At 55.1% G+C, this 27,445-nt stretch overlaps 3 protein-coding genes across 4 annotated transcripts; 2 read left to right on the top strand and 1 right to left on the bottom strand.

Annotated features, from left to right (window-relative positions):
* Window positions 1-1,111: 1,111 nt before the first annotated feature.
* On the bottom strand, window positions 1,112-4,902 carry LOC128853492 (keratinocyte proline-rich protein-like). The gene is made up of 2 exons (XM_054078884.1): window positions 4,680-4,902; window positions 1,112-4,351 (listed from the first exon to the last, which is right to left on the bottom strand). The coding sequence occupies exon 2, from the start codon at window positions 3,844-3,846 to the stop codon at window positions 2,758-2,760; it is 1,089 nt and encodes a 362-aa protein (XP_053934859.1). The 5' UTR covers window positions 3,847-4,351; window positions 4,680-4,902; the 3' UTR covers window positions 1,112-2,757.
* A 5,094-nt stretch (window positions 4,903-9,996) lies between these two features.
* LOC128853490 (dynein regulatory complex subunit 4-like) lies at window positions 9,997-20,213 on the top strand. Of its 2 annotated transcripts, XM_054078855.1 has the most exons (10): window positions 9,997-10,026; window positions 11,484-11,681; window positions 11,881-12,087; window positions 12,499-12,553; window positions 13,178-13,383; window positions 13,660-13,815; window positions 14,162-14,248; window positions 14,972-15,181; window positions 16,249-16,314; window positions 16,647-20,213. In XM_054078855.1, the coding sequence occupies exons 1-10, from the start codon at window positions 10,012-10,014 to the stop codon at window positions 16,872-16,874; spliced, it is 1,428 nt and encodes a 475-aa protein (XP_053934830.1). In that variant the 5' UTR covers window positions 9,997-10,011; the 3' UTR covers window positions 16,875-20,213. The 2 variants fall into 2 exon arrangements, with proteins under 2 accessions (XP_053934830.1, XP_053934829.1); XM_054078854.1 differs by lacking the exons at window positions 9,997-10,026; window positions 11,484-11,681; window positions 11,881-12,087; window positions 12,499-12,553 and adding an exon at window positions 10,916-10,930 and having other exon boundaries at window positions 13,219-13,383.
* USB1 (U6 snRNA biogenesis phosphodiesterase 1) lies at window positions 19,402-26,634 on the top strand. The gene is made up of 8 exons (XM_054079072.1): window positions 19,402-19,423; window positions 20,322-20,682; window positions 21,479-21,657; window positions 22,448-22,631; window positions 23,110-23,163; window positions 24,143-24,248; window positions 25,086-25,169; window positions 25,447-26,634. The coding sequence occupies exons 1-8, from the start codon at window positions 19,402-19,404 to the stop codon at window positions 25,549-25,551; spliced, it is 1,095 nt and encodes a 364-aa protein (XP_053935047.1). The 3' UTR covers window positions 25,552-26,634.
* Window positions 26,635-27,445: the final 811 nt, after the last annotated feature.

Here is a 27,445-nt window from a genome sequence, read left to right as displayed (position 1 = left end):
GCCTGGGCTGTATGTGGGGTTCTCCCTGTTCCTGGAAGGAGCAGCCCCCTCATCCCACCCTCTGTTCCCCTGGTCCAGGGTGCTCTGTTCTCCGGCCCTGTGCCCTTGCTGTCTTCTCCCCAACTTCCGTGACCCAAGACCCCTGCTCAGCCAGGTGATGGCTCAGCCTGGAGCTCTGTCCTTTGCAGGCTGCTACTCTCTCAGTTTTGTTGCTGTGAAGGCAGGAGGTTCCTGTAGGAACAGGGAGGGCGGGCGGCGAGGAATGTGCAGCCACTGCCCCTCGGTTGCTCCAAGTCCCCCTTGTTTTGTCCTATAGATAGAGGGGGAGATGGTCCTGGTCTGGGGGACCTTGCTGCTGGGATAAGGTGCCCAGGTGGCCACCAACATCCTGGCTTGGATCAGCCATGGTGTGGCCAGTGGGAGCAGGGCAGGGATCGTCCCTGTGCACTCCCTACGGGTGAGGCTGCACCTGATATCCCGGGTTCAGTTTTGGGTCCCACACTCCAAGAAGAACATTGAGGGGCTGCTGCGCATCCAGAAAAGGGAACAGAGCTGGGGCAGGGTCTAGAGCCCAGGGCTTGTGGGAGCGGCTGAGGGACCTGCGGCTGTTTAGTCTTGAGAGGAGGAGGCTGAGGGGAGACCTCACTGCTCTCTACAACTACCTAAAAGGAGGTTATAGGGAGATGGGTGCTGGGCTCTTCTCCCAAGTAGCGAGTGATAGGACGAAATGGCCTGAGGTTGCACCTCGGGAGGTTTCGATTGGAAATTAGGGAATATTTAGGTTCTGTCAGGTCCTGGGCAATCCCCACAGAGCCCAAACGTGCACGTGTCAGGGTTCCTCCCCTTCTCTCCTCCTCCTCTCTGTCCCAGCAAAAGCCCCTGTGTCCTGCCACGTTTACGACACAGCTTGCCAAGAGTGTCTTGGCAAGCATGTTGAGCGTCTCCGTGAGGAGCTGGACCGGGAACGGGAAGAGCGCAACTATTTCCAGCTCGAGCGTGACAAGGTCCACAACTTATGGGAGATCACCTACCGGCAGCTGGAGGAGAAGAAAGCAGAGCTGCATAAAAAGGACTGGGAGATGGAAGATTTGGACAAGCGGCATCGAGCAGAGATCAAGGTGCGAGGGGAGGAGGCTGGGAGGTGTTGTGAGTGCCCCGAGCTCTGGGTGAGCCTTGGGCAGCTCTGAGGAGATTGAGGGAAAGGGGTAGACGAGGAGAAGTTGGCTTGATTGCAAGCCAGGAGCATCTTGACCAATACCCCAGCCCCGAGTGTCTTCATGCTGAAGCCACTCACCCGCTCTTGTGGCTTGTCTTTAGGCTTACAAGCAGAAGACGAGGCACTTGCTGTATGAACACCAGGAAAACCTCACTGAGCTGAAGGCGGAGGGCATCTTGTCCATAAAGCAAGCTCAGGAGGATCACTGGGCCCAGGAGATGAGGCTGCAGGAAGGCGTGGACACTTTGAAAGCAAAGTTGAGGGAGCAGCAGCTGGCCCACGAGGCGCTTGTGAAAAGCATGCTCATGGTACGTCCCTGGCCGGGCTGGAGCTGGGCGTGAGGTGGCTCTGTTGGAGAGGGAGGTGGTGGGGCTGCAGGTGGAGTCCTCCCAGCACCGGCCTGTGAGCAGGAGCCTGCCTCCCCGGCTCAATCCATGGGGTGGGATGGGGTTTCCCACAGGCACTGGTGGGCTCAGGGCACTAGGAAGCCAGCACAGTAACAGGGAGAAGGGATTCCTGGGGTACCTCCTGCGAACCCTGCCTCCTGCAGCAGGGAGCTGTGGGAGCAGCTGGAGAACCTATAAGCTGCTGTTTGCACGGATAACATGGGATTGGTGCCATGGTGGGAGCCTTTCCCAGGGAGCAGGAGGGAATCCCTCGGGATGAAACTGCCTCAGGATTTGGTTGTCTGCCTCTAACAAACAGCTTCTCCCTAACAGAAACAAGAAGAGGAGATCACCCAGCTGCGCCGGGACTTCGAGAAACAAGTGAACGGTCAGGACATGCTTGCAGCTCCTGTGTGAGCTCCTGTGCCAGGGAAGGCGTCTCGAGCTCTCCTGCACTGCCAGGCTCCTTGACGGAGCCTCGGGCAGAAAAGGGGGCTGGTTTTGCCCAGGTTCTGTCTGGTTTTCCCCAAGTTCTTGCACCCTGTGCTCTGGGGCTGCCACACCCCCAGCATCGCACGAGCGGAACCAGGCCGGGTGCCTGTAGTGTGGGTGAAGGGTGCGGGCAGGGCGCTGTCGCTGCTCCGGGCCGTACCGCCGAGCGCAGCTGCCTGGCCGTGCTTCTCCAGGCCGCAGGGCGGCTGGCTGGAGGAGCTCTTGCTCCAGTCTCCTCCTCAGGGCTCATTTCAGGGTCTCAAGGTCTGACTTGGAGCATTTCCATGCCCTCTTCCAAGGATGCTCTTTCTGGGCTCTGCTCTCCATGGTCCCAGTGTAAGGAGCGCAGTGTAAATGCTCTGTGCATTGCTGGCAGCTGTGGGGATGGTGCTAAGGAGCTTTTTGTCCTCGAGTGATGCCATGGCGGCACGTGCCGGACTGATGCTGCCTGGCAGAGCTGGGGTGTATTACACAGGGTCTCCGGGAGGTCCTCACTCAGCCTCCTCTGCACTTCCCTAGAGATCGAGACCAAGTATGGATGGTATGGATGCTGTCGGTCTCCTGGGGGCTGTACACCATTATGTGAGCAGTGTTTTTGAGCTTGTTTCTGGATCAACAGGCATTGTAAAAAACCAAACCTTTAAGTCAATAACTAGAATGTCTCTATAAGTCATTGTAGGTGATGGTAATCCTGGTTGCAAAGGTCTCTAATCCAGAGCTGTGTGGTAACGGCTGCTTACAACAAAGCATCTCGTGCTTTGGACCGTGTCCTTCCATGTCAGAGCTGAACCCACAGCATGGGAAGGAGAAGGGTGTCCATGTCCTGGCTCCAGGCTGAAGGCATGACTGAGACAATGAACGGCTCCCTGACCACTCACGTGCCGAACATGGCCACGGGGCTGCCGGCAGGTGGGGCTCCCGGAGGGGAAGGAGCCCACCTGCACCCACCAGTGCACTTGCTGCCTGCCCCAAGAGCTCTGGAGCACTTGCAGGGTTAACATTCATCCACACGCGACACTGTGGGCAGGGAAGGGGACATGGGAGGGGAAAGGGACAGGGACAGGGATGGGGAGGGGGATGGGGACAGGGACAGGGAAGGGGATGGGGACAGGGCTGTTCCTCCCTGGGTCCAGGCCAGCGGTCTCTGCTGTGCAGTGGCCCACCAGGACAGATGGGGGAGTGGGGAGCCTGGCACTGCCCTAGACACACAGTCCTTTGTCCAGGCAGGAACCTGGCAGGCGCCCACGCTGTTGGGAGTGCTCTGCTGCGGGCAGGGAGCTGGCACCGCAGTCCTGGGCTGGCAGAGCTGAAGCCCACAGCATGGGAAGATGGGTGCCCATGTCCTGGTCCTGGGGTGCAAGAGGGTGCTGGGAACATGGGGCTGTGCTGGGACAGCCGTGGCTGCAGAGAGGGGGCACACAGGCAAGCTGGCCATGTGCCCCTCTGGAGAGGGGCTGAATGCAGCTGGGAGGCTTGGTTGTGGCACTGCCCGCTGCAGTGTGGCAGAGGGGGAGGTGGACAGTGCTGCTGGACACATTCCAGCCCCGCTGACTCCTCTGCCACAGGCTGAAGGCATGACTGAGACAAGGAACGGCTCCCTGAGCACCCACGTGCCGAACACAGCCACAGGGCTGCCGGCAGCCGGGCTCGCCATGCGCTTGGCCCAGCTGCAGGAGTCAGGGCTGCAGTGGATGGGGCTGGAGCAGAGGAGGGAGAGCCAGTGGCAGCGAAAGGGGAAGAGGATGCTGCCATCCGACCCCCTGAACCAGGCAGCTGCCAGGAGAGGCTGCCCAGCCTTTGCCGCGGGGGCTGCCGGGAGCAGAGCCAAAGCAGCCACCACAGCACGGTTTGCACCGTCTGGTTTCAGGTGGACGGATGGGGACGGGTGCTGCCATCCCCTCCTGGCTCCAGGGCAGGCCAAGCCCGGCACCTACAAGCTGCACTTTGAGGTGGGGGCGTACTGGCAGGGCCTGGGGCACGTCAGCTTCTCCCCCTTTGTGGAGGTACAGAACGTGGTACTGATGAGTGCTCACTGGGGTTTCTGTGATGGCACAAAGCGCAAAGGGGGCAGAGTCCAGCTCTCTGCCCGGTGCAGTCGGTCCCTTGGTGTTGATTGGCATAAGTTGGGGACCGAAACGAGTCCCGCAGGGCCCTGCCTCACCTGAGGGCTCTCCAGGGGCTTGAAGCCCAGGTTGTCCAAGGGGATGCCAAAGGCTGTCAGCTTTCCCTTGAGCGCCTGCAGCATGTCGTTGTGTGCCTGTAAGGGAAGCACCTTGTGGTCAGCTCAAAGCCCAGCTGCAGCGCAGCTGCACCACGCCTGGGCACGGTCTCCCCTGCATGGTGAGGTGGGACCCCAGCATGCCTTCCTTCGCAGAGCAGGCGGGGTAATCTGCAGCCTGGGCTGGGTCTTGCCCGGCGCAGGGCATGAAGCAGCTCAGCTGGCCTGCTGCAAGTTCCCTTTCCTGTGCTCCATACACGTCCTGAAGCAGAACGTTCCCCTTCCACACCCCACGAGTTGCAGCCACCACCCAACAGCCCACAGCCCCAACCTGGGGAGGCAGGGAAGCCCCAGCCCGTTCCCTCACCTTGGTGGCTCGGGCCAGCTGGAACTGCAGCTCCTTGATGGTGGTGTCCTTGGTCTTGAGCACATCCTGCAAAGGGAGACGGTGTGTCAGGCAGTGGCTGTGCGGGCACACTGGCCACGCTGTAGGGTTAGTGCCATGGCAGAGCGCACGGATGATCTTCTGCGCAAAGCTGAGCTAGCTCTGAGGCCTGGCTCAAGCGGAGCAGCTGGCAGCATGGCCTGGCAGGTGGCCACCACAGCAGGAAGAACTTGGAAAAAAGAACATCCGCTCGTGCGATGCTGGGGGTGTGGCAGCCCCAGAGCACAGGGTGCAAGAACTTGGGGAAAACCAGACAGAACCTGGGCAAAACCAGCCCCCTTTTCTGGATACTCTCTGCCTTCAGCTCAGTTAGGTTTTCGTGCAACAAGTGCCTCATCTTATGCTCGTAAGCCTAAAGACAAGCCACAAGAGCCGGTGAGTGGCTTCAGCAGGAAGAGACTCGGGGCTGGGGTATAGATCAAGATGCTCCTGGCTTGCATTCTGGCCAGCTTCTCGCATTAATGAAGTTCAAGAAGACATAGGACCTTTGTAACCAGGATTACCATCACCTCCAATGACTTATAGAGACATTCTAGTTATTGACTTAAAGGTTTGGTTTTTTACAATGCCTGTTGATCCAGAAGACAGTGAAAGATTTGCCTTTTCAGTACCAACTACAAATAGGCAAAGACCGGTGCAGAGATACCAATTGGTGGTGTTACCACAAGGGATGACAAATTTGCCAACTATGTGTCAACTTTATGTCCACGAAGCCACACAAGGTTTTTGGAAAAAATATCCACACCTATTAGTGTATCATTATGTGGATGATATACTAGTGGCAGGGAAAGATAACTTGGAAAGGTATAAACAGGAACTATGTGACATGTTGCAAAAAAAGCAATTGCAAATTGTACCAGAAAAGGTGCAGCGTGTTGCACCGTGGATGTATTTGGGATGGAAAGTATTAGAACATATCATCGAACTGCAAAAGTTATCACTTCTGAGTGGACATTCAAACACTTAACGATGTGCAGAAGTTGTTAGGAAATATCAGCTGGGTGAGAAATTTGCTAGGAATTGATAATCTGACCTTACAACCTTTGTTTGAATTGTTGAAAGGGGACACCCATCTGACAGCCCGAGATGTCTAACAAAGGAGGCAGAACAAGCCCTTAAGACAGTTGGAACAGCAATTAATAATAGGCAAGCACATCGTGTGGTGTACGGATGTTCACTGGATTGTTTGATCATTAATAGTAAATTTCAGCCAGTGATTCATCATCCAGGCCATCGGCCGATAACCTTTTTGCAGCAAGAATGTCTAGAGAAAAAATCTAAGTGTAGTGCCACACCACTGTGGCACTGACAATTTTTACAGATTGAAGTGGAAAATCAGGAAAAGCAGCTATGACATGGCAGGAAAATAACAAGTGGAAATCACATGTAGTCATTACCACTGGATCACCACAACTTGTCGAATTACAAGCAGTTATTGAACTATTGAAGCGGTGGGATAAAGTCCCAATTAACATCATTACAGATTCAGCCTATGTAGCTGGAGTGGTACAATGTTCAGAAAGATCACTTTTGAAACATATCAACCATGAGATTTTTTTTTTTTTAATTGAAACAATTGTGGTTGTTAATACAACAGTGAGAAAATGAATACTGTATATGTCATCATCGCAGTCATACCCATTTGCCAGGATTTTGTGCAGAAGGTAATGCTACAGCAGATCAATTAACACAGCCAGTTTTTGTATCCCCAGTACCTAATATATGGCAACAGGCTCGCATCTCCCATGAATTTTTTCACCAATCAGCTCAGGTGTTGAAAAGACAATTTAATCTATCAATATCAGAGGCCAAAGCAATTATACAAGCGTGCCCTGACTGTCAGCAATGTAATAAAGGGCCCAATGTTGCACTCAATCCTCGTGGATTGCATTCATTACAGTTGTGACAGACAGATGTCACACACGTCTCAGAATTTGGGAAATTAAAACATATACATGTGTCAATAGATACCTATTCTTTGGCAATTTGTATGACAGCGTTGAGTGGGGAAACCTCATGGCATGTTCAGACACATTTTCTACAACCTTAGGAGTCCCAAAAACAGACAAAAACGGATAATGGAGCACCAAATGTTTCACAAACTAAAGTACAAAAATATTTTTTCAACAATGGGGAGTGCAACATTTCACCGGCATTCCACATTCCCCGACGGGACAAGCGATTCTTGAATGAACACAGCAAACAATTAAAAACTATTTGCAAAAACAAAACCAGGGGGATTTAGGGGAATCACCGGCAAATGGAATTGCTAAGGTACAATATGCAAGGAATTTTTTGCGGCTACCGGGAGAAAGTTTAATTGCACCAATTGTGAAACATATGCAAACCATGTCCACAGGAATGATAAAACATAAAAACCAGATACAGGCAATGGTAAAAACATGGGAAGGACCATTTCAGTTAATAACATGGGGACGAGGGTATACTCCTGTCATTACAGAGAAAGGAACATGCTGGGCACCAGCAAAGTGGACGCGACCGCATGTAGAGAAGACAACGCAGATTCAAGACGAAAACGACCGGGACAATACGGGCAGTAATAGTGACCGCTGAATTGTTGGTTGTGCTTTGCGGAATCAAACCCTATAACCCCAAAATGAGTCCTAAAGCAGCTCTGTGTATTCCCAGCGCTGGGGTGCAAAGCGCTTCTCCTCCTCGCCTGCACACCCTGGAACTTAACCAGCAGCTACTGAGAGTCTAAAGCCCCGCAGAGTTAGAAGCCCCTACTACATATTCACAACCTTTCCCGCTTCCATTCAGAATGAGTTCTGGAAGGTTCTCTCCAGTCCCGCGCCTGCATAGAGCCCCCTGGTGGCCGTGGGCCGGGGGGGGGGGGGGGGGGGGGGGGGGGGTCTGAGGGATGAAGTAACAACTCTCCCTCAGGATGAAGGAAAGTTTTTTCCTTGAACTGTGTAGGAGCAGAGTCTCTTCTGGTTGTTTTCCACCTTTCTGCAGTCCAGTGCCCACTCATCGGGAACTGCTCGCTGGCTCCTTCAGGATCAGCTTCCAAGACCTTCAGGCGAACAACGCCGAGCTCGAAGGAGCGCTCCCGCCCCGCCTCGTCCGCTGCCGCTCCTCAGTCGGGTTCGAGAAGTCACATTGCGCGCTGAAATCATCTGTTAATGGTTTTAGTTCTTTCTACTATGCAGCGCCGACGGAGGCAGTTAGAAAGAGCTCTCGCTGTTACAGCCGCAGTCGGAGACCACCACGGGGGAGCGGTGGGGGCTCTCCCCCGGGCGGCAGTGCCCGCGGCGGCTGCGGCTCCTGCAGCCGAGCGGCCGCCCCGCCCCTGCTCTGGGCACCGCCCGCGGCTGCGCGGAGCGCGCCGAGAACCGGCCGAGCTGCACAGCGCCCTGCAGCGACCTTGGAGAAGCGAGAGCGGAGGGGCACTGCCGGGAGAGCACCTGCAGAAAGCACCGTAAACACAGCAACGAAAGAAACACTTGTAGCCTTCGGATGCCCGAAAAAGGAATTGCGACTATTGGTTTCCATACATTCGGTGCTGCTCTGGCAATTCTCCATCCCTCAGCAGCAGGACGCTCCCTTCTTATCACTATTGCAGCTTCTCTTAAAGGGTAGAGGAATTCCCGACTTGATTTCGCTGCCTGTTTTATTCTGTCTCATTGTTTGAAAGTTTTCTATTATTTGATTGTTTGCATAAACACAGCAACAGGATCCAAACACACACAAAGCAATTGTCATTCTCTCTCTGAAACAGATTTGAGCGTTTACATAAAGGAATATACTCATTCCAGTAGATACAGTGAGCAGAGAACTGGTATTCTCAGAGATATTAATACACTCATTGTGAAATAACGAGTTGTTCTGGTGGATGGAATACTGAGGAGAAAACCCAAAGGCTGTGTTTGAGAAACAGTTCGCTTCGCGCAGCAGCAGGTGGGGCTGTGGGATCTCCCATCTATAGGAAGGTCTTTACTAGATCTGAAACGAAGTGATTGCTCACTGCCCAGCCTTAGGGAACTGGGATGCAGGGAAGGCGCAGGCAGCGCCTCTAAGGGAGCAGAGAGCCCCAGGGTGCCCTGCTTCCCGCCCCCCTGCCCACCCCCTCCCACCTACACACTTTTTTTCCCAACCCAGGAATTTAGGCACTTTGGCTTGAGTTGAGATACAGGGGATGGAGGTTGCACGTTAGGCTCAGTGTGAAATTTTCATGGTGTGTGCTGGATTGAGGGAAACCTCCAAGCCCCTGGGATTTGGACAAAACTGACGAGAACGATGTCTCTCTCCATGACGTGGTGATTGGCCCATCACACACCGGGCAATGGAGCCATGGTTTGGGACAGCAGTGGGATGCAGTCAGTTGCCATGGGAGCATTAGCTGGTGGCCAGGGCTATTGTGATGTCACACTGTGGGCTACCAGGGGTCTTCCAGCTCTCAGCTGAGGCAGCATCAGGCTGTGAGGCCACCGCCTCTCCTCGGTGTCCCTCAGCTGATCGGGGCATTAGGCCGCCGCCAGACGTGTCTGTCTGGGCAGAGTTGTTCTCAACTCAAACTCGCACAGTCAAGGTGACGTTGGGGCTTGTCCCTTGGCCAGTTGGGCAACTCCGTTGTCCCACACCCGAGCCCACGTTCTGGGGAGCGTGTCTGGCCGCCGCGTGTGTCTCACCGCATCCACCCGTTCTTCACCTGGAGACCACAACACCAAGCGGCAGCCACCATGGTGAGAGCGGGTCCAGGAGACCCAGGGCTGGTGGGGAAGAAGGGGGGAAAAAGAGCCCCGGGGCGGCTGGGGGCGCTGCTGAAGGGTCCCTGGAGCCGGGGGGCGCGGGCAAGGGAGGGAGCTGGGGCTCAGCCTGGCCCAAGCCCACTCCTGGGGAGAGGAGGGACCCCACAGCGCTGCGGTGCCACTTGTGAGGCATGGCCTGGCGTACAGGCATCGTGTGCCTTGGGGCTTCCCTGCAGAGCTGAGCTGGCAGCGGCTGGGCATGAGCTGTGGGTGTCCTGGAGGGTCTGGGAGGCGTCCAGGCATCCTCCTGGGAACCCTGGCTCCGTGACCCAGCACTGCCTGTCACCATTCTCCTCCTGTCCCCGCCGTGAGAGCACGTATGCTTCGCGGCCTGGGATGGGGCGGCACAGCTCCCTCCAGCACCTGAGCCACAGGCTTAGTTCATGTGGATTGCCTTCTTTCCTTAGGCACCCAAAAAGAAAGCTGCAAAACAAGCAAAAGAGAGTAAAGCTGCAGCAGTGCTGGATAGCTCGGCCCCCAAGGAGATGAGCAAGGAGGAGGTAAGAGATCCCCCGTCTCCCAGCCCACCTCTGGGCCGGTGGACATTGCTGCTTTCAGAACAACGCTTGGAAGCCCTGCTCGGCGCCTGTCTCCAAGGACAACAGCTGTTGGAGCGTGACGGGGTTCATTCACTGTCTGATGCCTGGGCTGTATGTGGGGTTCTCCCTGTTCCTGGAAGGAGCAGCCCCCTCATCCCACCCTCTGTTCCCCTGGTCCAGGGTGCTCTGTTCTCCGGCCCTGTGCCCTTGCTGTCTTCTCCCCAACTTCCGTGACCCAAGACCCCTGCTCAGCCAGGTGATGGCTCAGCCTGGAGCTCTGTCCTTTGCAGGCTGCTACTCTCTCAGTTTTGTTGCTGTGAAGGCAGGAGGTTCCTGTAGGAACAGGGAGGGCGGGCAGCGAGGAATGTGCAGCCACTGCCCCTCGGTTGCTCCAAGTCCCCCTTGTTTTGTCCTATAGATAGAGGGGGAGATGGTCCTGGTCTGGGGGACCTTGCTGCTGGGATAAGGTCTTGCACAGATCAGTGCGAGCGGTGCATCCAGGTGGCCACCAACATCCTGGCTTGGATCAGCCATGGTGTGGCCAGCGGGAGCAGGGCAGGGATCGTCCCTGTGCACTCCCTACGGGTGAGGCTGCACCTGATATCCCGGGTTCAGTTTTGGGTCCCACACTCCAAGAAGGACATTGAGGGGCTGCCGCGCATCCAGAAAAGGGAACAGAGCTGGGGCAGGGTCTAGAGCCCAGGGCTTGTGGGAGCGGCTGAGGGACCTGCGGCTGTTTAGTCTTGAGAGGAGGAGGCTGAGGGGAGACCTCACTGCTCTCTACACCTACCTAAAAGGAGGTTATAGGGAGGTGGGGGCTGGGCTTTTCTCCCAAGTAACGAGTGATAGGATGAAACAGCTTCAAGTTGCACCTCGGGAGGTTTTGGTTGGAGATTAGGGAATATTTCTTCACTGAAAGAGTTGTCAAGCCCTGGAAGAGAATGCCCAGGGAAGTGGTGGAGTCACCATCCCTGGAGGTGTGGTGTGGCACATAGGGATGTGGTTTTGGTGGTGGAGCTGGCAGTGTGAGGTTTATGGTCGAACTCAATGATATCAAAGGTCTTTCCCAACATAACTGGTTCTATGGTTCTAAGATTCAGCAGTATTTAAGCACCTAAGAATGATGTTACCAGGCACTGCGAGACAGAATATATCTGAGCGGAGGCTCCTTACAGTAGGACAAGATTTTGTTATTCATTTTCTGGAAGCTGACAGGTTCTGTCAGGTCCTGGGCAATCCCCACAGAGCCCAAACGTGCATGTGTCAGGGTTCCTCCCCTTCTCTCCTCCTCTTCTCTGTCCCAGCAAAAGCCCCTGTGTCCTGCCAGGTTTACGACACGGCTTGCCAAGAGTGTCTTGCCGAGGTGTCTGTTTGAGGCCACCTCTTCCCCTACCTGGCTCTTCCTCTTGGCTTTGCAGCTGGAGAAGCATGTTGAGCGTCTCCGTGAGGAGCTGGACCGGGAACGGAAAGAGCGCAACTATTTCCAGCTCGAGCGTGACAAGATCCACAATTTATGGGAGATCACCTGCCGGCAGCTGGAGGACAAGAAAGCAGAGCTGCGTAAAAAGGACTTGGAGATGGAAGATTTGGACAAGCGGCATCAAGCGGAGATCAAGGTGCGAGGGGAGGAGGCTGGGAGGTGTTGTGAGTGCCCCGAGCTCTGGGTGAGCCTTGGGCAGCTCTGAGGAGATTGAGGGAAAGGGGTAGACGAGGAGAAGCTGGCTGGATTGCAAGCCAGGAGCATCTTGACCAATACCCCAGCCCCGAGTGTCTTCGTGCTGAAGCCACTCACCCGCTCTTGTGGCTTGTCTTTAGGCTTACAAGGAGAAGACGAGGCACTTGCTTTACGAAAACCAGGAAAACCTCAATGAGCTGAAGGCGGAGGGCATCTTGTCCATAAAGCAAGCTCAGGAGGATCACTGGGCCCAGGAGATGAGGCTGCAGGAAGGCGTGGACACTTTGAAAGCGAAGTTGAGGAAGCAGCAGCTGGCCCACGAGACGCTGGTGAAAAACATGCTCGTGGTACGTCCCTGGCCGGGCTGGAGCTGGGCGTGAGGTGGCTCTGTTGGAGAGGGAGGTGGTGGGGCTGCAGGTGGAGTCCTCCCAGCACCGGCATGTGAGCAGGAGCCTGCCTCCCCGGCTCAATCCATGGGGTGGGATGGGGTTTCCCACAGGCACTGGTGGGCTCAGGGCACTAGGAAGCCAGCACAGTAACAGGGAGAAGGGATTCCTGGGGTACCTCCTGTGAACCCTGCCTCCTGCAGCAGGGAGCTGTGGGAGCAGCTGGAGAACCTATAAGCTGCTGTTTGCACGGATAACATGGGATTGGCGCCATGGCTGGAGCCTTTCCCAGGGAGCAGGAGGGAATCCCTCAGGATGCAACTGCCTCAGGATTTGGTTGTCAGCCTCTAACAAACAGCTTCTCTCTAACAGAAGCAAGAAGAGGAGATCACCCAGCTGCGCCGGGACTTCGAGAAACAAGTGAAAGGTCAGGACACGCTCGCAGCTCCTGTGTGAGCTCCTGTGCCAGGGAAGGCTTCTCGAGCTCTCCTGCACTGCCAGGATCCTTGACGGAGCCTCGGGCAGAAAAGGGGGCTGGTTTTGCCCAGGTTCTGGCTGGTTTTCCCCAAGTTCTTGCACCCTGTGCTCTGGGGCTGCCACACCCCCAGCATCGCACGAGCGGAACCAGGCCGGGTGCCTGTAGTGTGGGTGAAGGGTGCGGGCAGGGCGCTGTCGCTGCTCCGGGCCGTACCGCCGAACGCAGCTGCCTGGCCGTGCTTCTCCAGGCCGCAGGGTGGGCTGGCTGGAGGAGCTCTTGCTCCAGTCTCCTCCTCAGGGCTCATTTCAGGGTCTCAAGGTCTGACTTGGAGCATTTCCATGCCCTCTTCCAAGGATGCTCTTTCTGGGCTCTGCTCTCCATGGTCCCAGTGTAAGGAGCGCAGTGTAACTGGTCTGTGCACTGCTGGCAGCTGTGGGGATGGTGCTAAGGAGCTTCTTGTCCTCGAGTGATGCCAGGGTGGCACATGCCAGACTGATGCTGCCTGGCAGAGCCGGGGTGTATTACACAGGGTCTCCGGGAGGTGCTCACTCAGCCTCCTCTGCACTTCCCTAGAGATCGAGACCAAGTACACAGAGAAGAGGCAAATCCAGGAGGATGAGCTTTGTTCACGGGGGAAGTTGGAGATGTGTGAGGTGGAAGAGAGGAAGAACGTACATATTAATGAGCTGATGAGGGACCACGAGAAGGCCTTCAATGATATCAAGAACTACTATGAGGATATCAAGCACCAAAACCTGCAGCGCATCAACTTGCTGAAGGTATTGCCTGCCCCCACTGCTGCAGCCTGCCTGGTTTGCAGATCCTTCCCCCGGGGACAGGTCCTGTGAGGATTTCACCCTCATCAGGACAGATTCCAAGTGGTGATATGGTTGCTGCCAGTCTCCTGGGGGCTGTACACCATTATGTGAGCAGTGCTTTTGAGCACAGGGAGATGTGTGTTGCCGGGCCTGCAGTGGGAGGGTGTCCCGATGGTGTGGGAAGCTCTGGGGAGCTGGGCAGCCCCCGCGAGTTGGCACTCGTGTTCCCAAGAACAGGAGGAGATGGAGAAGATGAAAATGAGAGAGAAGCAGTGGAGAAAGGAGAGGGCAGAGTTGCTGTCCCAGAACAAGGAGCTGAAGGAGATGTTGGAGTCCACGCAGAAGCAGGCGTTTGAGCTGAAGAAGAAGTTGGCCCGGTGTGAGTACGACCAGGTGAGTGGCCAGCCCTGGCCTTTCCCAAGCCAGCCTGCCTGTTTCCTGGAGGGAGTCACTCGGCAGTGACCTGTGCTGCTCTGCTCGGCCAGATCACTGCGCAAAGTCCTTTGAGTCATCTTCGGCTTAGCTGGGTGTTCCTGAGATCTCAGATGGGACTCCCAGGGCTCTGGCAGCAAGAAGCAAGAGCAGCCCCTGCTGCAGAGGGAGAAGCGGGTCGCTGTGTGTGCTGACTATATTTTCTCGCCTGTATCTCTTGGCTGGTTGCTCTCCTTCCTTGGCAGAGCGCATCCCCCACACCTCCCAGAGAAACCCATGCTCTTTAACTGTCCCTTCCCACTCGCAGGATGCAAAAGGCCATCTGAAAATCACCCAGAAGGAACTGAAGGACCTTCAGTGGGAACACGAAGTGCTGGTGCAGAGGTTCAGCAAGGTGAGAGCTGCGGGTGGGTCTGGGCACCCCATTTCCCTCTCCAAACTCGGGCACAGAGGCTTAGCAGAGAGTCTGCGCTTAGCCGAGGGCTTTTTGAAGCTGATCCAGAGCTGTGTGATAACTGCTGCTTCCAACAAAGCTTCTCACCGCTTTGACGTCTCCACGGTCAGCAGACAAGCCTGGCCTTGTACTTTGCTAAACAGTGATGCACGCTCCGACGGTCCCCTCCTGGCCTGCGAGGGGCTGGCCGTGCAGCGGTTTGGGGGCAGAGCTGCGGGGAGAGATTGTCACGGGCCACCGCAGCCACAGCTGCTTCCCTCCTTCTGCCAGTGTTGGGGGTCGCTCTCTCCACTTGCCGTGTTGGAGCCGCTCAGGAGGAGTCCTGTTGACTGAGTTCTTCCACACTCAGGCTCTCCTCCACCAGCGAGCTCAGATAAATCTGAGGCAGGACACAGCTCATTTGCAATTCGTAGAAATCCCCAGGAACATGAACAGTGATCTGAGGCCTCGTGAAGGATCTGTCATTAAGGCAGCAAGATAGTGCTTTCAGAACTAGTCTGTGGAGGGGAAATTGTGTCCTAATTAGATGCCGTGGGGAATGGCTGGGCTCTCGCTGGAGCAGGCGGGGCTGAGCTGACAACCCTGTTTGCTGCCGTCCCTGGGTGGCCACCAGCCCAGGAGCCCCTGAAGGTGGTGTGAAAGCCTTGCTGTCTTTGGGAGCAGGTGCAGGCGGAGCGGGATGAGCTCTATCAGAAGTTCACCAAAGCCATTCAGGAGGTGCAGCAGAAGACAGGCTTCAAGAACCTGCTCCTGGAACGCAAGCTGAGAGGACTTCACAGCATCCTGGAGGGAAAGGAAGTGGAGCTCAGAGAGGTCTTGGCAGCCTCCAACCTTGACCCAAGCACTCTCTCCTCGGTCTCACGGAAGGTGGAGGTACTGTGGAGCCCTGTGCAGGCTGCACTTGGTGGGCAGAGGCTGCTCTGGGGTGAACACAGACCTTGGAGTCCCCATCTTACACGGCTGTAGCTTCCATATCACTCATTCCCAGCACTCCCAGGGCCACAGGCACTCCAGCTCTCCCTCAAGAATGGAGGATGTGGGTGTCAGAGTTTGGCGTTGATCTTTCCCTCAGGTGGGGCCCGTTTTGAGGAGCGTGGCCCCAGGCTGAGCAGCATAGACAGGCTCCCAGGGGCTCTGCAATGTCTGCTGTGCTAAAAATACATATGCAGAAAGCCTCAGCATGGAGGCTTGGAGACCTGCATTCCTGGAACCTGCCGCAGACGTAACGGCAGAAGCAACGCTTGCTTAGGCTTGAGTTGAGATGCAGAGGATGGAGGTTGCACGCTCGGCTCAGCCAGCATCCCGGTGCCCTCCCAGTCATCCCATGCCAGCCTGTCCCCTTCCAGGTCCCCTCTGTGGTGGGTGGCAGTGAAGCACGTGGACACCTTTTTGCCAGGGTGCCCTGGGGGTGCGCACAGCAGCAGCTGAGGCTCTGGAGCCGTAGGATGGGGCAGCAGATGTGTCATCTATGAGCAGGTGCCACAACAGCAGGAAGGAACACACATTCCTGGAAAGGCATCAGGCACTGAGCTCTCCCGCAGCCACTGGGGTCCTGGAATTGCTTTGCTCAGCTGCCTCCAGCACCGTCCAGGGAGCCTCTCTCCCTGTAATACTCCTGGTGCTGTGACAGCACGGCAGTGCTGCCATCGCTCCCCCCATTGCAGTGGGGCTGACGATGACGGCAGGGCTGTGCTGGCACTTCTGTTGTTGGTCTGGGAGGTCCCTGCTTGGGGCTGGCTGTCCCTGGCATTGCTGGCTCAAAGGGGGCAGGGTGGTGGCCGCCTGCCAGGCCGTGCTGCAGCTGCTCCGCTTGAGCCAGGCCTCAGAGCTAGCTCAGCTTTGCGCAGAAGATCCTCCGTGCACTCTGCCATGGCACTAACCCTACAGCGTGGCCAGTGTGCCCGCGCAGCCACTGCCTGACACGCCGTCTCCCTTTGCAGGATGTGCTCAAGACCAAGGACACCACCATCAAGGAGCTGCAGTTCCAGCTGGCCCGAGCCACCAAGGTGAGGGAACGGGCTGGGGCTTCCCTGCCTCCCCAGGTTGGGGCTGTGGGCTGTTGGGTGGCGGCTGCAACTTGTGGGGTGCAGAAGGGGAACGTTCTGCTTCAGGCCGTGTATGGAGCACAGGAAAGGGAACTTGCAGCAGGCCAGCTGAGCTGCTTCATGCCCTGCGCCGGGCAAGACCCAGCCCAGGCTGCAGATTACCCCGCCTTCCTGCTCTGCGAAGGAAGGCATGTTGGGGTCCCACCTCACCATGCAGGGGAGACCGTGCCCAGGCGTGGTGCGGCTGCGCTGCAGCTGGGCTTTGAGCTGACCACAAGGTGCTTCCCTTACAGGCACACAACGACATGCTGCAGGTGCTCAAGGGAAAGCTGACAGCCTTTGGCATCCCCTTGGACAACCTGGGCTTCAAGCCCCTGGAGAGCCCTCAGGTGGGGCAGGGCCCTGCGGGACTCGTTTCTGTCCCCAATGTATGCCAACGAACACCAAGGGACCAACGGCACCGGGCAGAGAGCTGGACTCTGCCCCCTTTGCACTTCGTGCCATCACGCAACCGCCAGTAAGCATTCAGGAGTACCTGGAGGACCCCTTCTCTTCTTCCTGGTGGACCAAAAGGAGCAGCCCCCAGCAGACCCCCTCACTCCTGGACATCGGCCGGCTGGCTGACCAGGACCAGGAAGGACCATGGCTCATCCCAGCATCCCACCCACTGGACCAGCCTCCCCTGCCTCCTGGGCTGCCCTCAGGAAGGCTATTTTTCACGACAAACATGTTGTTTGAAGCTTTAACAGTGTTGGTCTCGTAGTTTCCTCCAGCGACCTCCATCTCTGGGAAGAGAACGGGCGTTTCCCCTGACTGCCGTTGTATGTTGTGTAGGAGTAGGGGCTCATCAATAAGCTTTGATGAGATCCCCTCTCATTCTTCTCTTTTCTGAGCTAACAGACTGAGCTCACTCAGCCTTTCCTCGTAAGAGAGATGCTCCAGTCCCTTCATCATCTTTGTGGCCTCCACTGGACTCTCTCCAGTAGTTCTTTTTCTTTCTTGAGCGGGGGAGCCGAGAACTGGATGCAAGACTCCAGATCGGGCTTCACTAGAGCAGAGCAGAGCAGAGCAGAGCAGGACGAGAACCTCCCTCAACCTGCTTGCTGAATTAAGGATAAAATTGCAATCCGATTTTTCTCCTCTTTGCAACACTACAGAAACTTTTTCAAAAGACAAAAATTAAAGTGTGGTTCTGTTAGGGAACAGAACACAGCAGAGTCTAGAGAAAGGAGCCACTGGGAGGTATTCACACGTAGAATCACAGGATCACTAAGATTGGCAAAGACCTCTAAGATCACCCATTCCAGATGTCAGCCCAGTCTCACCGTGCCTGCTAAACCATGTCCCCAAGTGCCACATCTACATGTTTTTTGAACACATCCAAGGACGGTGACTCCACCACTGCCCTGGGCAGCCTCTTCTAACGCTTCAGCATTCTTTCAGTAAAGAAATTTTTCCTAATATCCAGTCTAAACCTTCTCTGCCATAACTTGAGGCTGTTTCCCTTCATCCTATCACTTGTTACTTGGGAAAAGAGACCAACACCCACCTCACTACAACCTCCTTTCTGGGAGCTGCGGAGAGTGATAGGGTCTCTCTTCATCCTCCTCTTCTCCAGCCTAAACAGCCCCGGGTCCCTCAGCCGCTCCCACAACCCCTGGGCTCCAGCCCCTTCCCCAGTTCCATTCCCTTCTCCGCATGCACTCCAGCCCCTCAAAGTCCTTCTCGTAGTGAGGGGGCAAAACCGAACCCAGGATTCCAGGTGCAGCCTCACCAGCACCGAGCACAGGGGGACAATCCCTGCCCTGCTGCTGCTGGCCACCCCAGGGCTGATCCAAGCCAGGATGCTGTTGGCCTTCTTGGCCACCTGAGCACACTGCTGGCTCATGTCCAGCCACTGTCAACCGACATCCCCGGGTAGCTTGAGGAGAATGCTTTTGGTATATATCATCACCACAGAGGGATAGAGCTGCATTTCAGGAGATGTAAAAGGAAAGAGTAGCTATTTGGTTCCAAAGTGGATGCCACTCTATTTGCTTAAGCATCTTGGCAATTATCTTCACTGAGCGTCTTTAACAATGGCAACACGTGTTTGAACGAGGTGCCATGTGTCTTCTTTAATGTGTATGAGTGTGCCTGATGTGTCGTGGGATGTGTTCCTTCCCCCATCTCCTGCCTAGAGACAGAGGAAGGGGACTGAGAAAAAATCCTGTGGAGGACGGGGAAAGGAGCCTGAAGAGGATTTAGATGGGGGAATGAGCCTGGGGAAGATGGGGACAGAGGATGGAGACGGAGGAAGGAGCCTGAGAAAAAGTCCTATGGAGGATGGGGAAAAGGAGACTGAGGAAGATGAGGATGGAGGCAGGAGATGTTAAAGCATTCATCACTCCAGTGCTTGCCTACACCTCAGGTTCTTGAAAGAGTATCTTCTTTATCCAGACAGCTCATCTCTTTTCTTACACTGCCATTACTACTGCTGGCAGTCTCCAAACGGAGTTATTCTAAGGTGACACTTCTTGATGTGCGCATTGAAGTTGTTTATAATGAATCCAGAAACTGCACAAAAATACTTCCCAAAGGAAGTATAAATGGCAGGGGGAACTGCCAACACCGAACATTAAAGAGCAGAGGCATCCAGATTGGTTTATTCCATTTTTTTTTAGTGTTTTATTTTAGAAGTGTTTGCCTACACTTGTTGATTGACAAGAACTTCCAGAGTTTGAATTCTCAAGCTTTTCTTTGTCAACACAAAAGTGTGACAACTGCATGTTGAGATTCTCATGCATCCAGTGTAACTTCAGGAGCTGCAGGTGGTATTCCTTCTCCCACAGCTACACAGCAAGATTAATGAGATTTCTAAGGAAATAACTCAACATTTATTTACTGAGATCTCTTCCTAGCGTAAGAGATGAGGGGGGGGGTGTCCTAAAGAAGAGGATGGATTGAGAAGAAAATGATAAAAGAGACATGCATAAAATTATCAGGAAAATAAATTTAATAAAATAGTGTCCAGCAAGGCCAAGAGGAAAAGAGGACTTTACTTGCAACATGTGGGAAAAAGAGGACCTGGGTACGTGGCTGCCAAGGAGTTTCCCAGCCTTCACTTGCCATTTTTTTATTATCACTTGTCTTTGACTTTTAAAGCTACTCACACTTGGCTGCTTCACACCAGAAATGGTGCATGTATTTTGGAAGCAAGTTTGAAATAATAATTCTTGTAATTTATGGTTTGTTCAGTTGAAACTGTGTAATTGCAGCAGAGAACAAGAGCAGAACGAGTTAGCTTCTGATTTTGGGGAACAGAACATTCCTACAAATATTGTAACAGTCACTGAAATTTCACCAGAAGCAAGGATTTACTGTGACACAGGAAACACAAAGCCTGGGAAAAATGAAATTTGGAGGAGATACTGCTTATGGGAAAACAAAGGAGGAAGCACTAGATTGTATTGTGATGCCATCAAGGTATAAAACATTAAATGACGACTGCACTGCTGTATAGTTTATTCCAGCAGATATACAGCAAATTGAATTTACTGAAGAGAAGATTAAAAGGATCACAGAATGCCTTTCTATGGGCTAATAAATGCGCTGGAATGATGCCCGCAATTCCCGCACGGCGGCTGCCCCCTGCCGGGCAGCACTGGGTACTGCAGCGCCGCTGTACCGGTACCGGCAGCACCGGGCGGGGGGCTACCCCTGCTGGGAAGCACCGGCTGCTGAGCCCTGGGGCGGCTGTTCCATGCCGGGAAGCACAAGTTACTGAGGCCCCGACAGCACCGGTACCGGCACCGACAGAGCGGGGCAGGGCCGGGAGAGCCGCGCTGGATGGGGCGCAGCAGCTCGGAGGAGCATGGGCGGGCGGCTGCTCCGTGCCGGGCACACCGGCTGCTGATCCCCCTGCAGCCCCGGCAGCCCCGGAGGAGGCTGCTCACTGCTGGGCACACCGGCTGCTGATCCCCCTGCAGCCCCGGAAGAGGCTGCTCACTGCCGGGCATACCGGCTACCGATCCCCCTGCAGCCCCGGCAGCACCGGAGGACGCTGCTCACTGCCGGGCACACCGGCCGCCGATCCCCCTGCAGCCCCCTGTCGGCCAGCGCACGTCACTGCGCCCTCCCGGCCTCGCTGCGGTGGCGGCGCGGAGCGAAGGAGGCGGGGCGCGGCGCGCGGGCGCCCCTTGTCGGTCAGTGCGCGGACTGCAGCGGCGGCGCCATGAGCGCGGGGCTGGTCGGGTACAGCAGCTCCGAGGAGGAGGAGGAGGAGGAGGAGGAGGAGGAGGTGGGGGTGGCGCGGGGCGAGATCGCGCAGGGAACCCCGCGGGGTGCCAGGTGAGCGCGGGGGGAGCGGTACCGAGGAGGAACTGCGGCCTCCATGGTCCAAACAAGGGGTGGAGGAGGAGCTGAGCTGTCTGTGAGCGGTAATGGGACCCGAGGGAGGGGCAGGGCGGTGCCAGGGTTAGTGGGGCCGGGAGCCTACGGGGATGGTCGGAGGGCTGGAGCAGCTCCCGTGCGAGGACAGGCTGAGAGAGATGGGGTTGTTCAGCCTGGAGAAGAGGAGGCTCAGAGGAGACTTTAGAGCGACCTTCCAGCACCTGGAGGGGCTACGGGAAAGCTGGGGAGGGGCTGTTCACAAAGGCTTGTGGGGATAGGACGAGGGGCAGTGGGTATAAACTGCAGAGGGGCAGATTTAGACTGGACATGAGGAGGAATTTCTTCACTATGAGGGTGCTGAGGCACTGGCACAGGTTGCCCAGGGAAGCTGTGGCTGCCCCAACCCTGGAGGTGTTCAGGGCCAGGTTGGATGGGCCTTGGGCAGCCTGGTCCAGTGGGAGGTGTCCCTGCCCATGGCAGGGGGGTTGAAACTATATGATCTTTGAGGTCCCTTCCAACCCAAACCATTCTATGATTAGGGAAAAGTTCTTTGCTCAGAGGGTGGTGGAGCGCTGGAGCAGCTCCCCAGGGAATCACTCATGGCACCAAGCCTGACTATTGCAAAAGCAATTGGCCAATGCAGTCAGACACGGTGTGAATATTGGGGTTGTCCTGTGCAGGGACCAGAGTTTGACTCAATGATCCCTGTGGGTCCCTTCCAGCTCAGGGCATTCTGTGATTCTGTGTGATTGACTCTCATCCTCCTCCTCAGTCCCTGCAGTGCCGGCCAGTCGCGCCTGCCTGTGCCCGAAGGCCTCCCAGGAGACCCTGACCCTGACGAGGTTGTCAGCGAAGACAGCGCCCAGCACGGTGGCCGCGTGCGCGGCTTCGCCCATGAGCGTGGCAACTGGGCCACCCACGTGTACCTGCCCTGTAGGTAGTGGGGCCAGGGGCGAGGGGTGGAACAGAGCCCCCGGGAACCCTGCAGGGATGGCAGCCCATGGGGTGATGCTGAAAATGCTGGCAAATAATCTCTCTAAGGCTCGTTTTGGAGTTTTAGAAAGCCAGCACCCTTTATCAGCCTGGGCAACATGAGGAGGGATCTCCGTCAGTCATGTTCAGCCAGACAAGAGCTGGGATAGAATAGATTTCCCACTTACACGCATATGGATAATTTTTCCCAGAAATCTTATGCATAGTCTATTCCTTTCCAAGGTCTAATTTTAATGTTATTATGAACTTCACAACAGTCAGAACCTTTGCTAATGCAGGACTGGCTCCAGCTCTGCCTGACCTTGCATTTGAGATGGGGAAGCACTGCAAACAGCGGTGATCACAGAAGATGCACCTGTTCAGCGCAGATCACACTGAACACGAGGCAAAATCATCTCCAAAGAATGAACAGTGTCTGGAAAAACACCATCTGAAAGAAAACACGCTGCCAGAGGGACATTCTATCTTAACTCTTGAAAAATACAATTACCCAGATGAAACTTTAGCTTAAATCAAAAACATTCCACTTTTTGTGATAGCAACTACTTCTTGTATCAGGAGGACCCTGCAGGGACGAGAGCCCCTGAGGACCCCTGCAGGGATGGGAGCCCCAGGGGATCTTGCAGGGACAGAGCCCCCAGGGACCTGCTGGGGACAGGAGCCCCCGAGGACCTTGCAGAAGCCCCCGGGGAACCCAATGGGGACCTTCTCTGACCACCCTGCCCCGCAGACAGAGTCGAGGAGGAATTCCTGGAGCTGCTGGAGCTGCTCGTGTCCCATGCTCGCACCTACGTCTCCTCGCTGGCTGCTGCTGATGAGTTCCACCTTAGCCTCTCACAGTGCGTGGTGCTGCGCTACCACTGGATAGAGCCCTTCGTCCGCTCCCTCAGGGAGCGCCTGGCCTCCTTCCACAGGTAGAACCAGCGGGACCCCTGGAGAGTGTTCCCATATCCTCCTCTCTCCCTCAGGGTCTGCCTTGCACTCCAAGCAAGTCTCTGGCAGCAGAAAGCCCTGGGGAATTTTCCTCTCTGCCACAGGGTCCATCCGGCACCAGATACAATGGGGCTCAGCTTTCAAGGACGAGGCCAGAGCTGTGCCATCCTGTCAACTCTGGATGGTTTCATTGCTTGAATCTAGCCCAGGTGCCCACTGAGCATCAGCTGCTTCAGTGCCTCTGGCACTGTGTGGGCTTCTGGGGGCTGGAAAACAGAGGGAGAACGGATTAGTTTGGGCCCATAGAGGTTCTGGTTGCACTAATTCAGTCCAATTGCAGCATGCATTTGCCTTTATCTTTCTGCAGCTCAGTGGAAATCCTGTCGCCTCCCCATCTTCATTTCTTTTTCTTTTTTTTTTTTTTTCCCACTAGCTGAAATAGGATCTTTTGTATTTCAGGTTCTTCTGCGTGGCTGACCAAGTGAAGGTTTACACCAACCAGAACAAAACTAGGTGAGTGAGCAGCCTGCCCACCCTGGGGAGAAGGCCGGGCAAGGTGCTGGGTGGATGGGGATCATCCTGCCTGTCCCACAGTGACTGGGCTGAGCCATGTGACAGGGCACTAAGCGATCACTCTGTCTCCAAAGATTTCACACCTTGCACAGTTTTTCAGCTTCAGTACTGATTCTCTGCAAGCCAATGATCTCATTAGCAGGATTTCAGCCTTTTGAAGAGAGGTCTGTTCACAACATGACCTGAGGCAGGCTTTTGCGCTGGGGTTAGGTTCGTGCTACGTTTTCATGGCAGCTAAAGGAGGCAGCCATGCTCGCTGCCATCTCCCATCTGGTTTGTTCTGTGGTTTCACAGACTCTTGTCTGTGAGCAGCCTGGGGCAAGCAGAGCTGTGGGCCATGTCTTTTGGCAGCAGTGCCAGTTGTGAAATTGCAGTATAGGTCTTTCAGGAGCTGGAGAGAAATAGCTCAAACAGTGCTAATTCTCCCAGATGTCAGCTCAGAAGCCTAATTCCAATAGAACACAGTTCAATTGTCAAAGCAAAGATGATTAAAATTCAGAAAAGTTGCTGAATCTAGCGGGAATGGCAGCCCACGATTGTCATGGGTGGGACAAAGCAGATCCTGGGTGAAACTTGGTCTTCCCTTCCCCTTCTGGAGTCTAGAAAGCATCATCCAGACAGTCCTTAAGGAGGCACCTCTTTCTCACAGATCTTCAGCTTAGTACTTCCCATTCCCTGCTTCCTCTCCCCCCATAAAACCCCTCTGGCAAGCTCTGCTGTTTGAATGCAGCTCCTGCCTGGGCACAGTGCTCTGCTGAAATACCCATCAGGGGCGTCCTTTGCCTGGAAAATGAGTTTTCATGTCTCAAAATGGTGCTGAGTAAATCTACATGGTGTATCATCTAGTCCTGCTTCTCTCACATGATAGCTGTGCTTTCCGCAGCATGAAGGAGCGCACACTATCCTTGTCTTTCTCTAGGACCTTTATTGGCTTGGAGGTCTCAGCTGGGCATTTCCAGCTGCTGGAGCTGGTCTCAGAGGTGGACAGAGTTCTGGAGGAATTTGACCTTCCCACATTCTACAAGGTGAGGTGTCTCCCACTTACATCCCTGCTGGTCTGGACATGCTGGCTGGTTCCCTGTCGGAGGTCGTTGAAACGTTCACTTCAGGAACAGGAAGCAGGGAGATTAGACTCTGAAATGGTCTTTTCAGAGCTGGTCAGTGATAGTCAGACTTGATCTTGCTGAGAATGGGACTAAACGCCAGTCTATGGCTTCTTTGTCGCACCCTGTGCAGGAGAGTAGGGAGGTTAACTCTGGTGGCCCCTTGGGAATCAGTTTTCCAGCACAAAGGGCCAGAGCATACATCACAGTTGCTGCCCTAATGCGTGTAGAAGCAAGGTTGTCCTAGAATTGAATGGGCTTAGGGTGAGCAGCATGGGACTGAGGGTGATGCTTGTGCCTCTTCCTTGGGCAGTTTCCTGAGGCATCAGTCCAGCCTCTGGTACTAGCTTTGGGGAGAAGTTTTGGATTTTGAAGGACTGAACTCTGTCTCCAGAGCTGAGCAGGGGGCGTGTGTGGGTTACTCTGAAGTGACCCACCTATCCACTCCAAGACCATCTGTGAGAGGTTCTCTGTGCAGTTGGAAAAGCTTCTGCAGAATTGACCACAAGGAGGCTGGGAATCAGGCAGCCTTGCCCACCGGTGTCCAAAAAGTCTGGAGGCGAGAGCCCAGGACACATCTCACCTCCAGCACCATCCATGTCAGCTCTGCAACTGTTGAAATGGCAGAGGCTCCCAGCTTCAGGATCCTCCGACCTCTGTGATCCCAGGCAGGGCAGCATCACACCAGATCTACTGCAGATCCATGCATTGAGCAAAGCCTTCTTTAGTCTTACAATCTGATCCCTGTTTTGTCTTCAGGACCCATCATTCCATATCAGCTTGGCCTGGTGCGTTGGGGACATGTCTGGCAAGCTGGAAGGGCAGTGTCTGCGGGAGCTCCAGGTATGTCCCCACACAGTGTGGAGAGCAAGGGAGGGGAAGAGCTGGTGTCCAGCCTTTTTTTCCCTGCTGAGGATGGAGAGTGGGAAATTCTCTTCACTGAGCAAGGCAAACTTCATTGGACTGAAAGAAAAGAAGCTTACGGGGGGGAGGGCATGAGTTAAATCAGCCTCCACAGGGAAGTCATAGGCTTCCCAGGCACAAACAGCCTCATCTCTGACAGTTCAGACCTTATCTGGCAGGTCAACACTCCTTGTACTGACTCCTGCACCTTTTCCAGGACATCGTGGATGGATTTGAGGACTCAGCGCTCCTGCTGCGTATTCAATGGGAGCAAATTCGTTGCAAGTCAGGGAACAAGTATTTCTCCTTCCCCTTGAGGTAGGAGCCGGTGCGGCTGTGCATCTCAGAGCTTCGAAAACCCTGATGTTCAACCAAGGACTGTTCTCCAAGCACAGCTCCAAGTGCTGCAGGCTGTCACGCACGTCCCATGCTCTTCTTGTCTGCTCAGCATCTCTGAGGTCTTTGTGGCCTCAAGTCAGGCTACTTCCAAGTTTGAGTTGCTGGCTGAAGAAATGTGTGTTTGTAGCAGCTTTTGTCCTTGCTGCTGTATGTGCTGCAGTCAGCACTCGTGGTTCCAGCCATCCCACGGTTGCTGATTTTGCTGATTTTTTTAAAACAAAGAAAAAAAAAATCTCTATGAAATCCATAGATGCCTTATCGGAAGTAGGAGGAAGGTAGCGTGAGAAGCTGTTACTAGAGGGAGAGTGTCTCACACAGTCAGAAATAGTGCTGCCGGATTGTCAGGAGGCTTTGAGTAGCAAGAGATGAGGATGTGAAGCTGGACTCTTACCAGAGCATCTGCCTACTGCAAGATGAGTTCCTGGGTCATGTTCTGTGTCCCTCTCACACTGCTGCTGCCTCTATAGAGGGATTTCCATATCTGATCCTTTTGCCAAACAGCAAAAGATGGAATCTGGAGGGGAGAAGTTGGAAGACCCTTCTGTTTCAGTGCTCCGGGCTGAATCTGAAAAAAGAACTTTGGTTTCAGATTGTGCATGCCATAAGCCCAGGAATGTTTTGGTCGGCTGCTTCTCCTGAGACACTTGGTGCTATGTGTGAATGAGCACAAAGGAGGGCAGTGTCAGCTTTTGCCTGAGCTGGAAGGGCAGTGCCCACGCAAAAGGCAAGGGGTGGCAGCTCTTGCCCAAGCTCCACACTTTTTCCCTGTGGGAACAGCACCTGCAGTGCTGTGGTGACCCTGAAGACAGTGGGCTGGACTTTGTTCCTTGGGAGAAGCTCCTTTTTAATCCTTTTGTTCCTGTGAGGAGGTTGGCTGCAGCCTCTCTGCTATTCAGAGGAAGATGCCGATATGCTGCCCTGAATCTTTCATTCTATGTCTGTCTGATGAAAGACTCCAGGACTTCTAAGCAGTAAAAATCTGTCTCCCCATGTCATAAAATTGTTTCCATGGTATATTTCAGCCCTTCCCATTGAGCTGTGCCGAGCTCCTGCAGACTTCAGATAAGGAGACGCCTGCGAGCGCTTCTGTTGAGCTCGGTGCTGCACAGGCCATCCTTTCACACGGGGGAGTCTGGGGGCTTCGTGGCCGTGGGAGCATCTTGGCAGAGGCCGTGACGTCTGCCAGCAGCCCTGCGAGCGCTGATTTTTAACACCCGTAAAAGACTTTTGTGAAGTCTGTAGTTTCTGGGATGGGGATTCGTGCGATAAGGCGTGTGATTACACCCTGCATTTTCTTTTGGGGAAGGAAGAACAAACAGACATGGATATATTTAGCCCCTGGGGACTTCCAGTGAAACTGGCTCAGGCACAACCGACCGGTTTCACTGTGGTTCAGGTTAATGCTCAACCAGTGGCCCCGCTCCCTCGCTGGCAGGGCCTGGCTTGGCACATCACCCTGTTTTGTAACTCCAGCAGGTGTCGGGGACCCGCTCGTGCCTTCAGGGACAGGAGAGGGAGCCGAGCTTTGGCAGCAGGGCCAAATTCCAGGGATGGCACAGCCCCAAAAGGCGGCTGCGAGGGGGCAGGTGTGGGAGGCAGGGAGAGCACAGGTGAGCCAGGCCCGCCTGTGCAGCTGCGCTCTGGCCGCGCACACCCGACTGAGCATGCGCGGGCGCTGTGGTGCGAGGGCGCCGCAGCCCCGCCCCCGCGCTTTGCCTTGTTGTTTGGACACGCCCCTCCCTGATTTGCCCACGCCCCTTCGCCCCGCCCCTCGGCGCTTTGGCCACGCCCTTCAGCGAGTTGCCCTCTCCCCGTGG

Source organism: Cuculus canorus, chromosome 13 (genome assembly GCF_017976375.1).
Source record: "Cuculus canorus isolate bCucCan1 chromosome 13, bCucCan1.pri, whole genome shotgun sequence".
In the NCBI taxonomy this organism is placed as follows: domain Eukaryota; kingdom Metazoa; phylum Chordata; class Aves; order Cuculiformes; family Cuculidae; genus Cuculus; species Cuculus canorus.
This window is presented reverse-complemented; position numbering and strand designations above follow the sequence as displayed.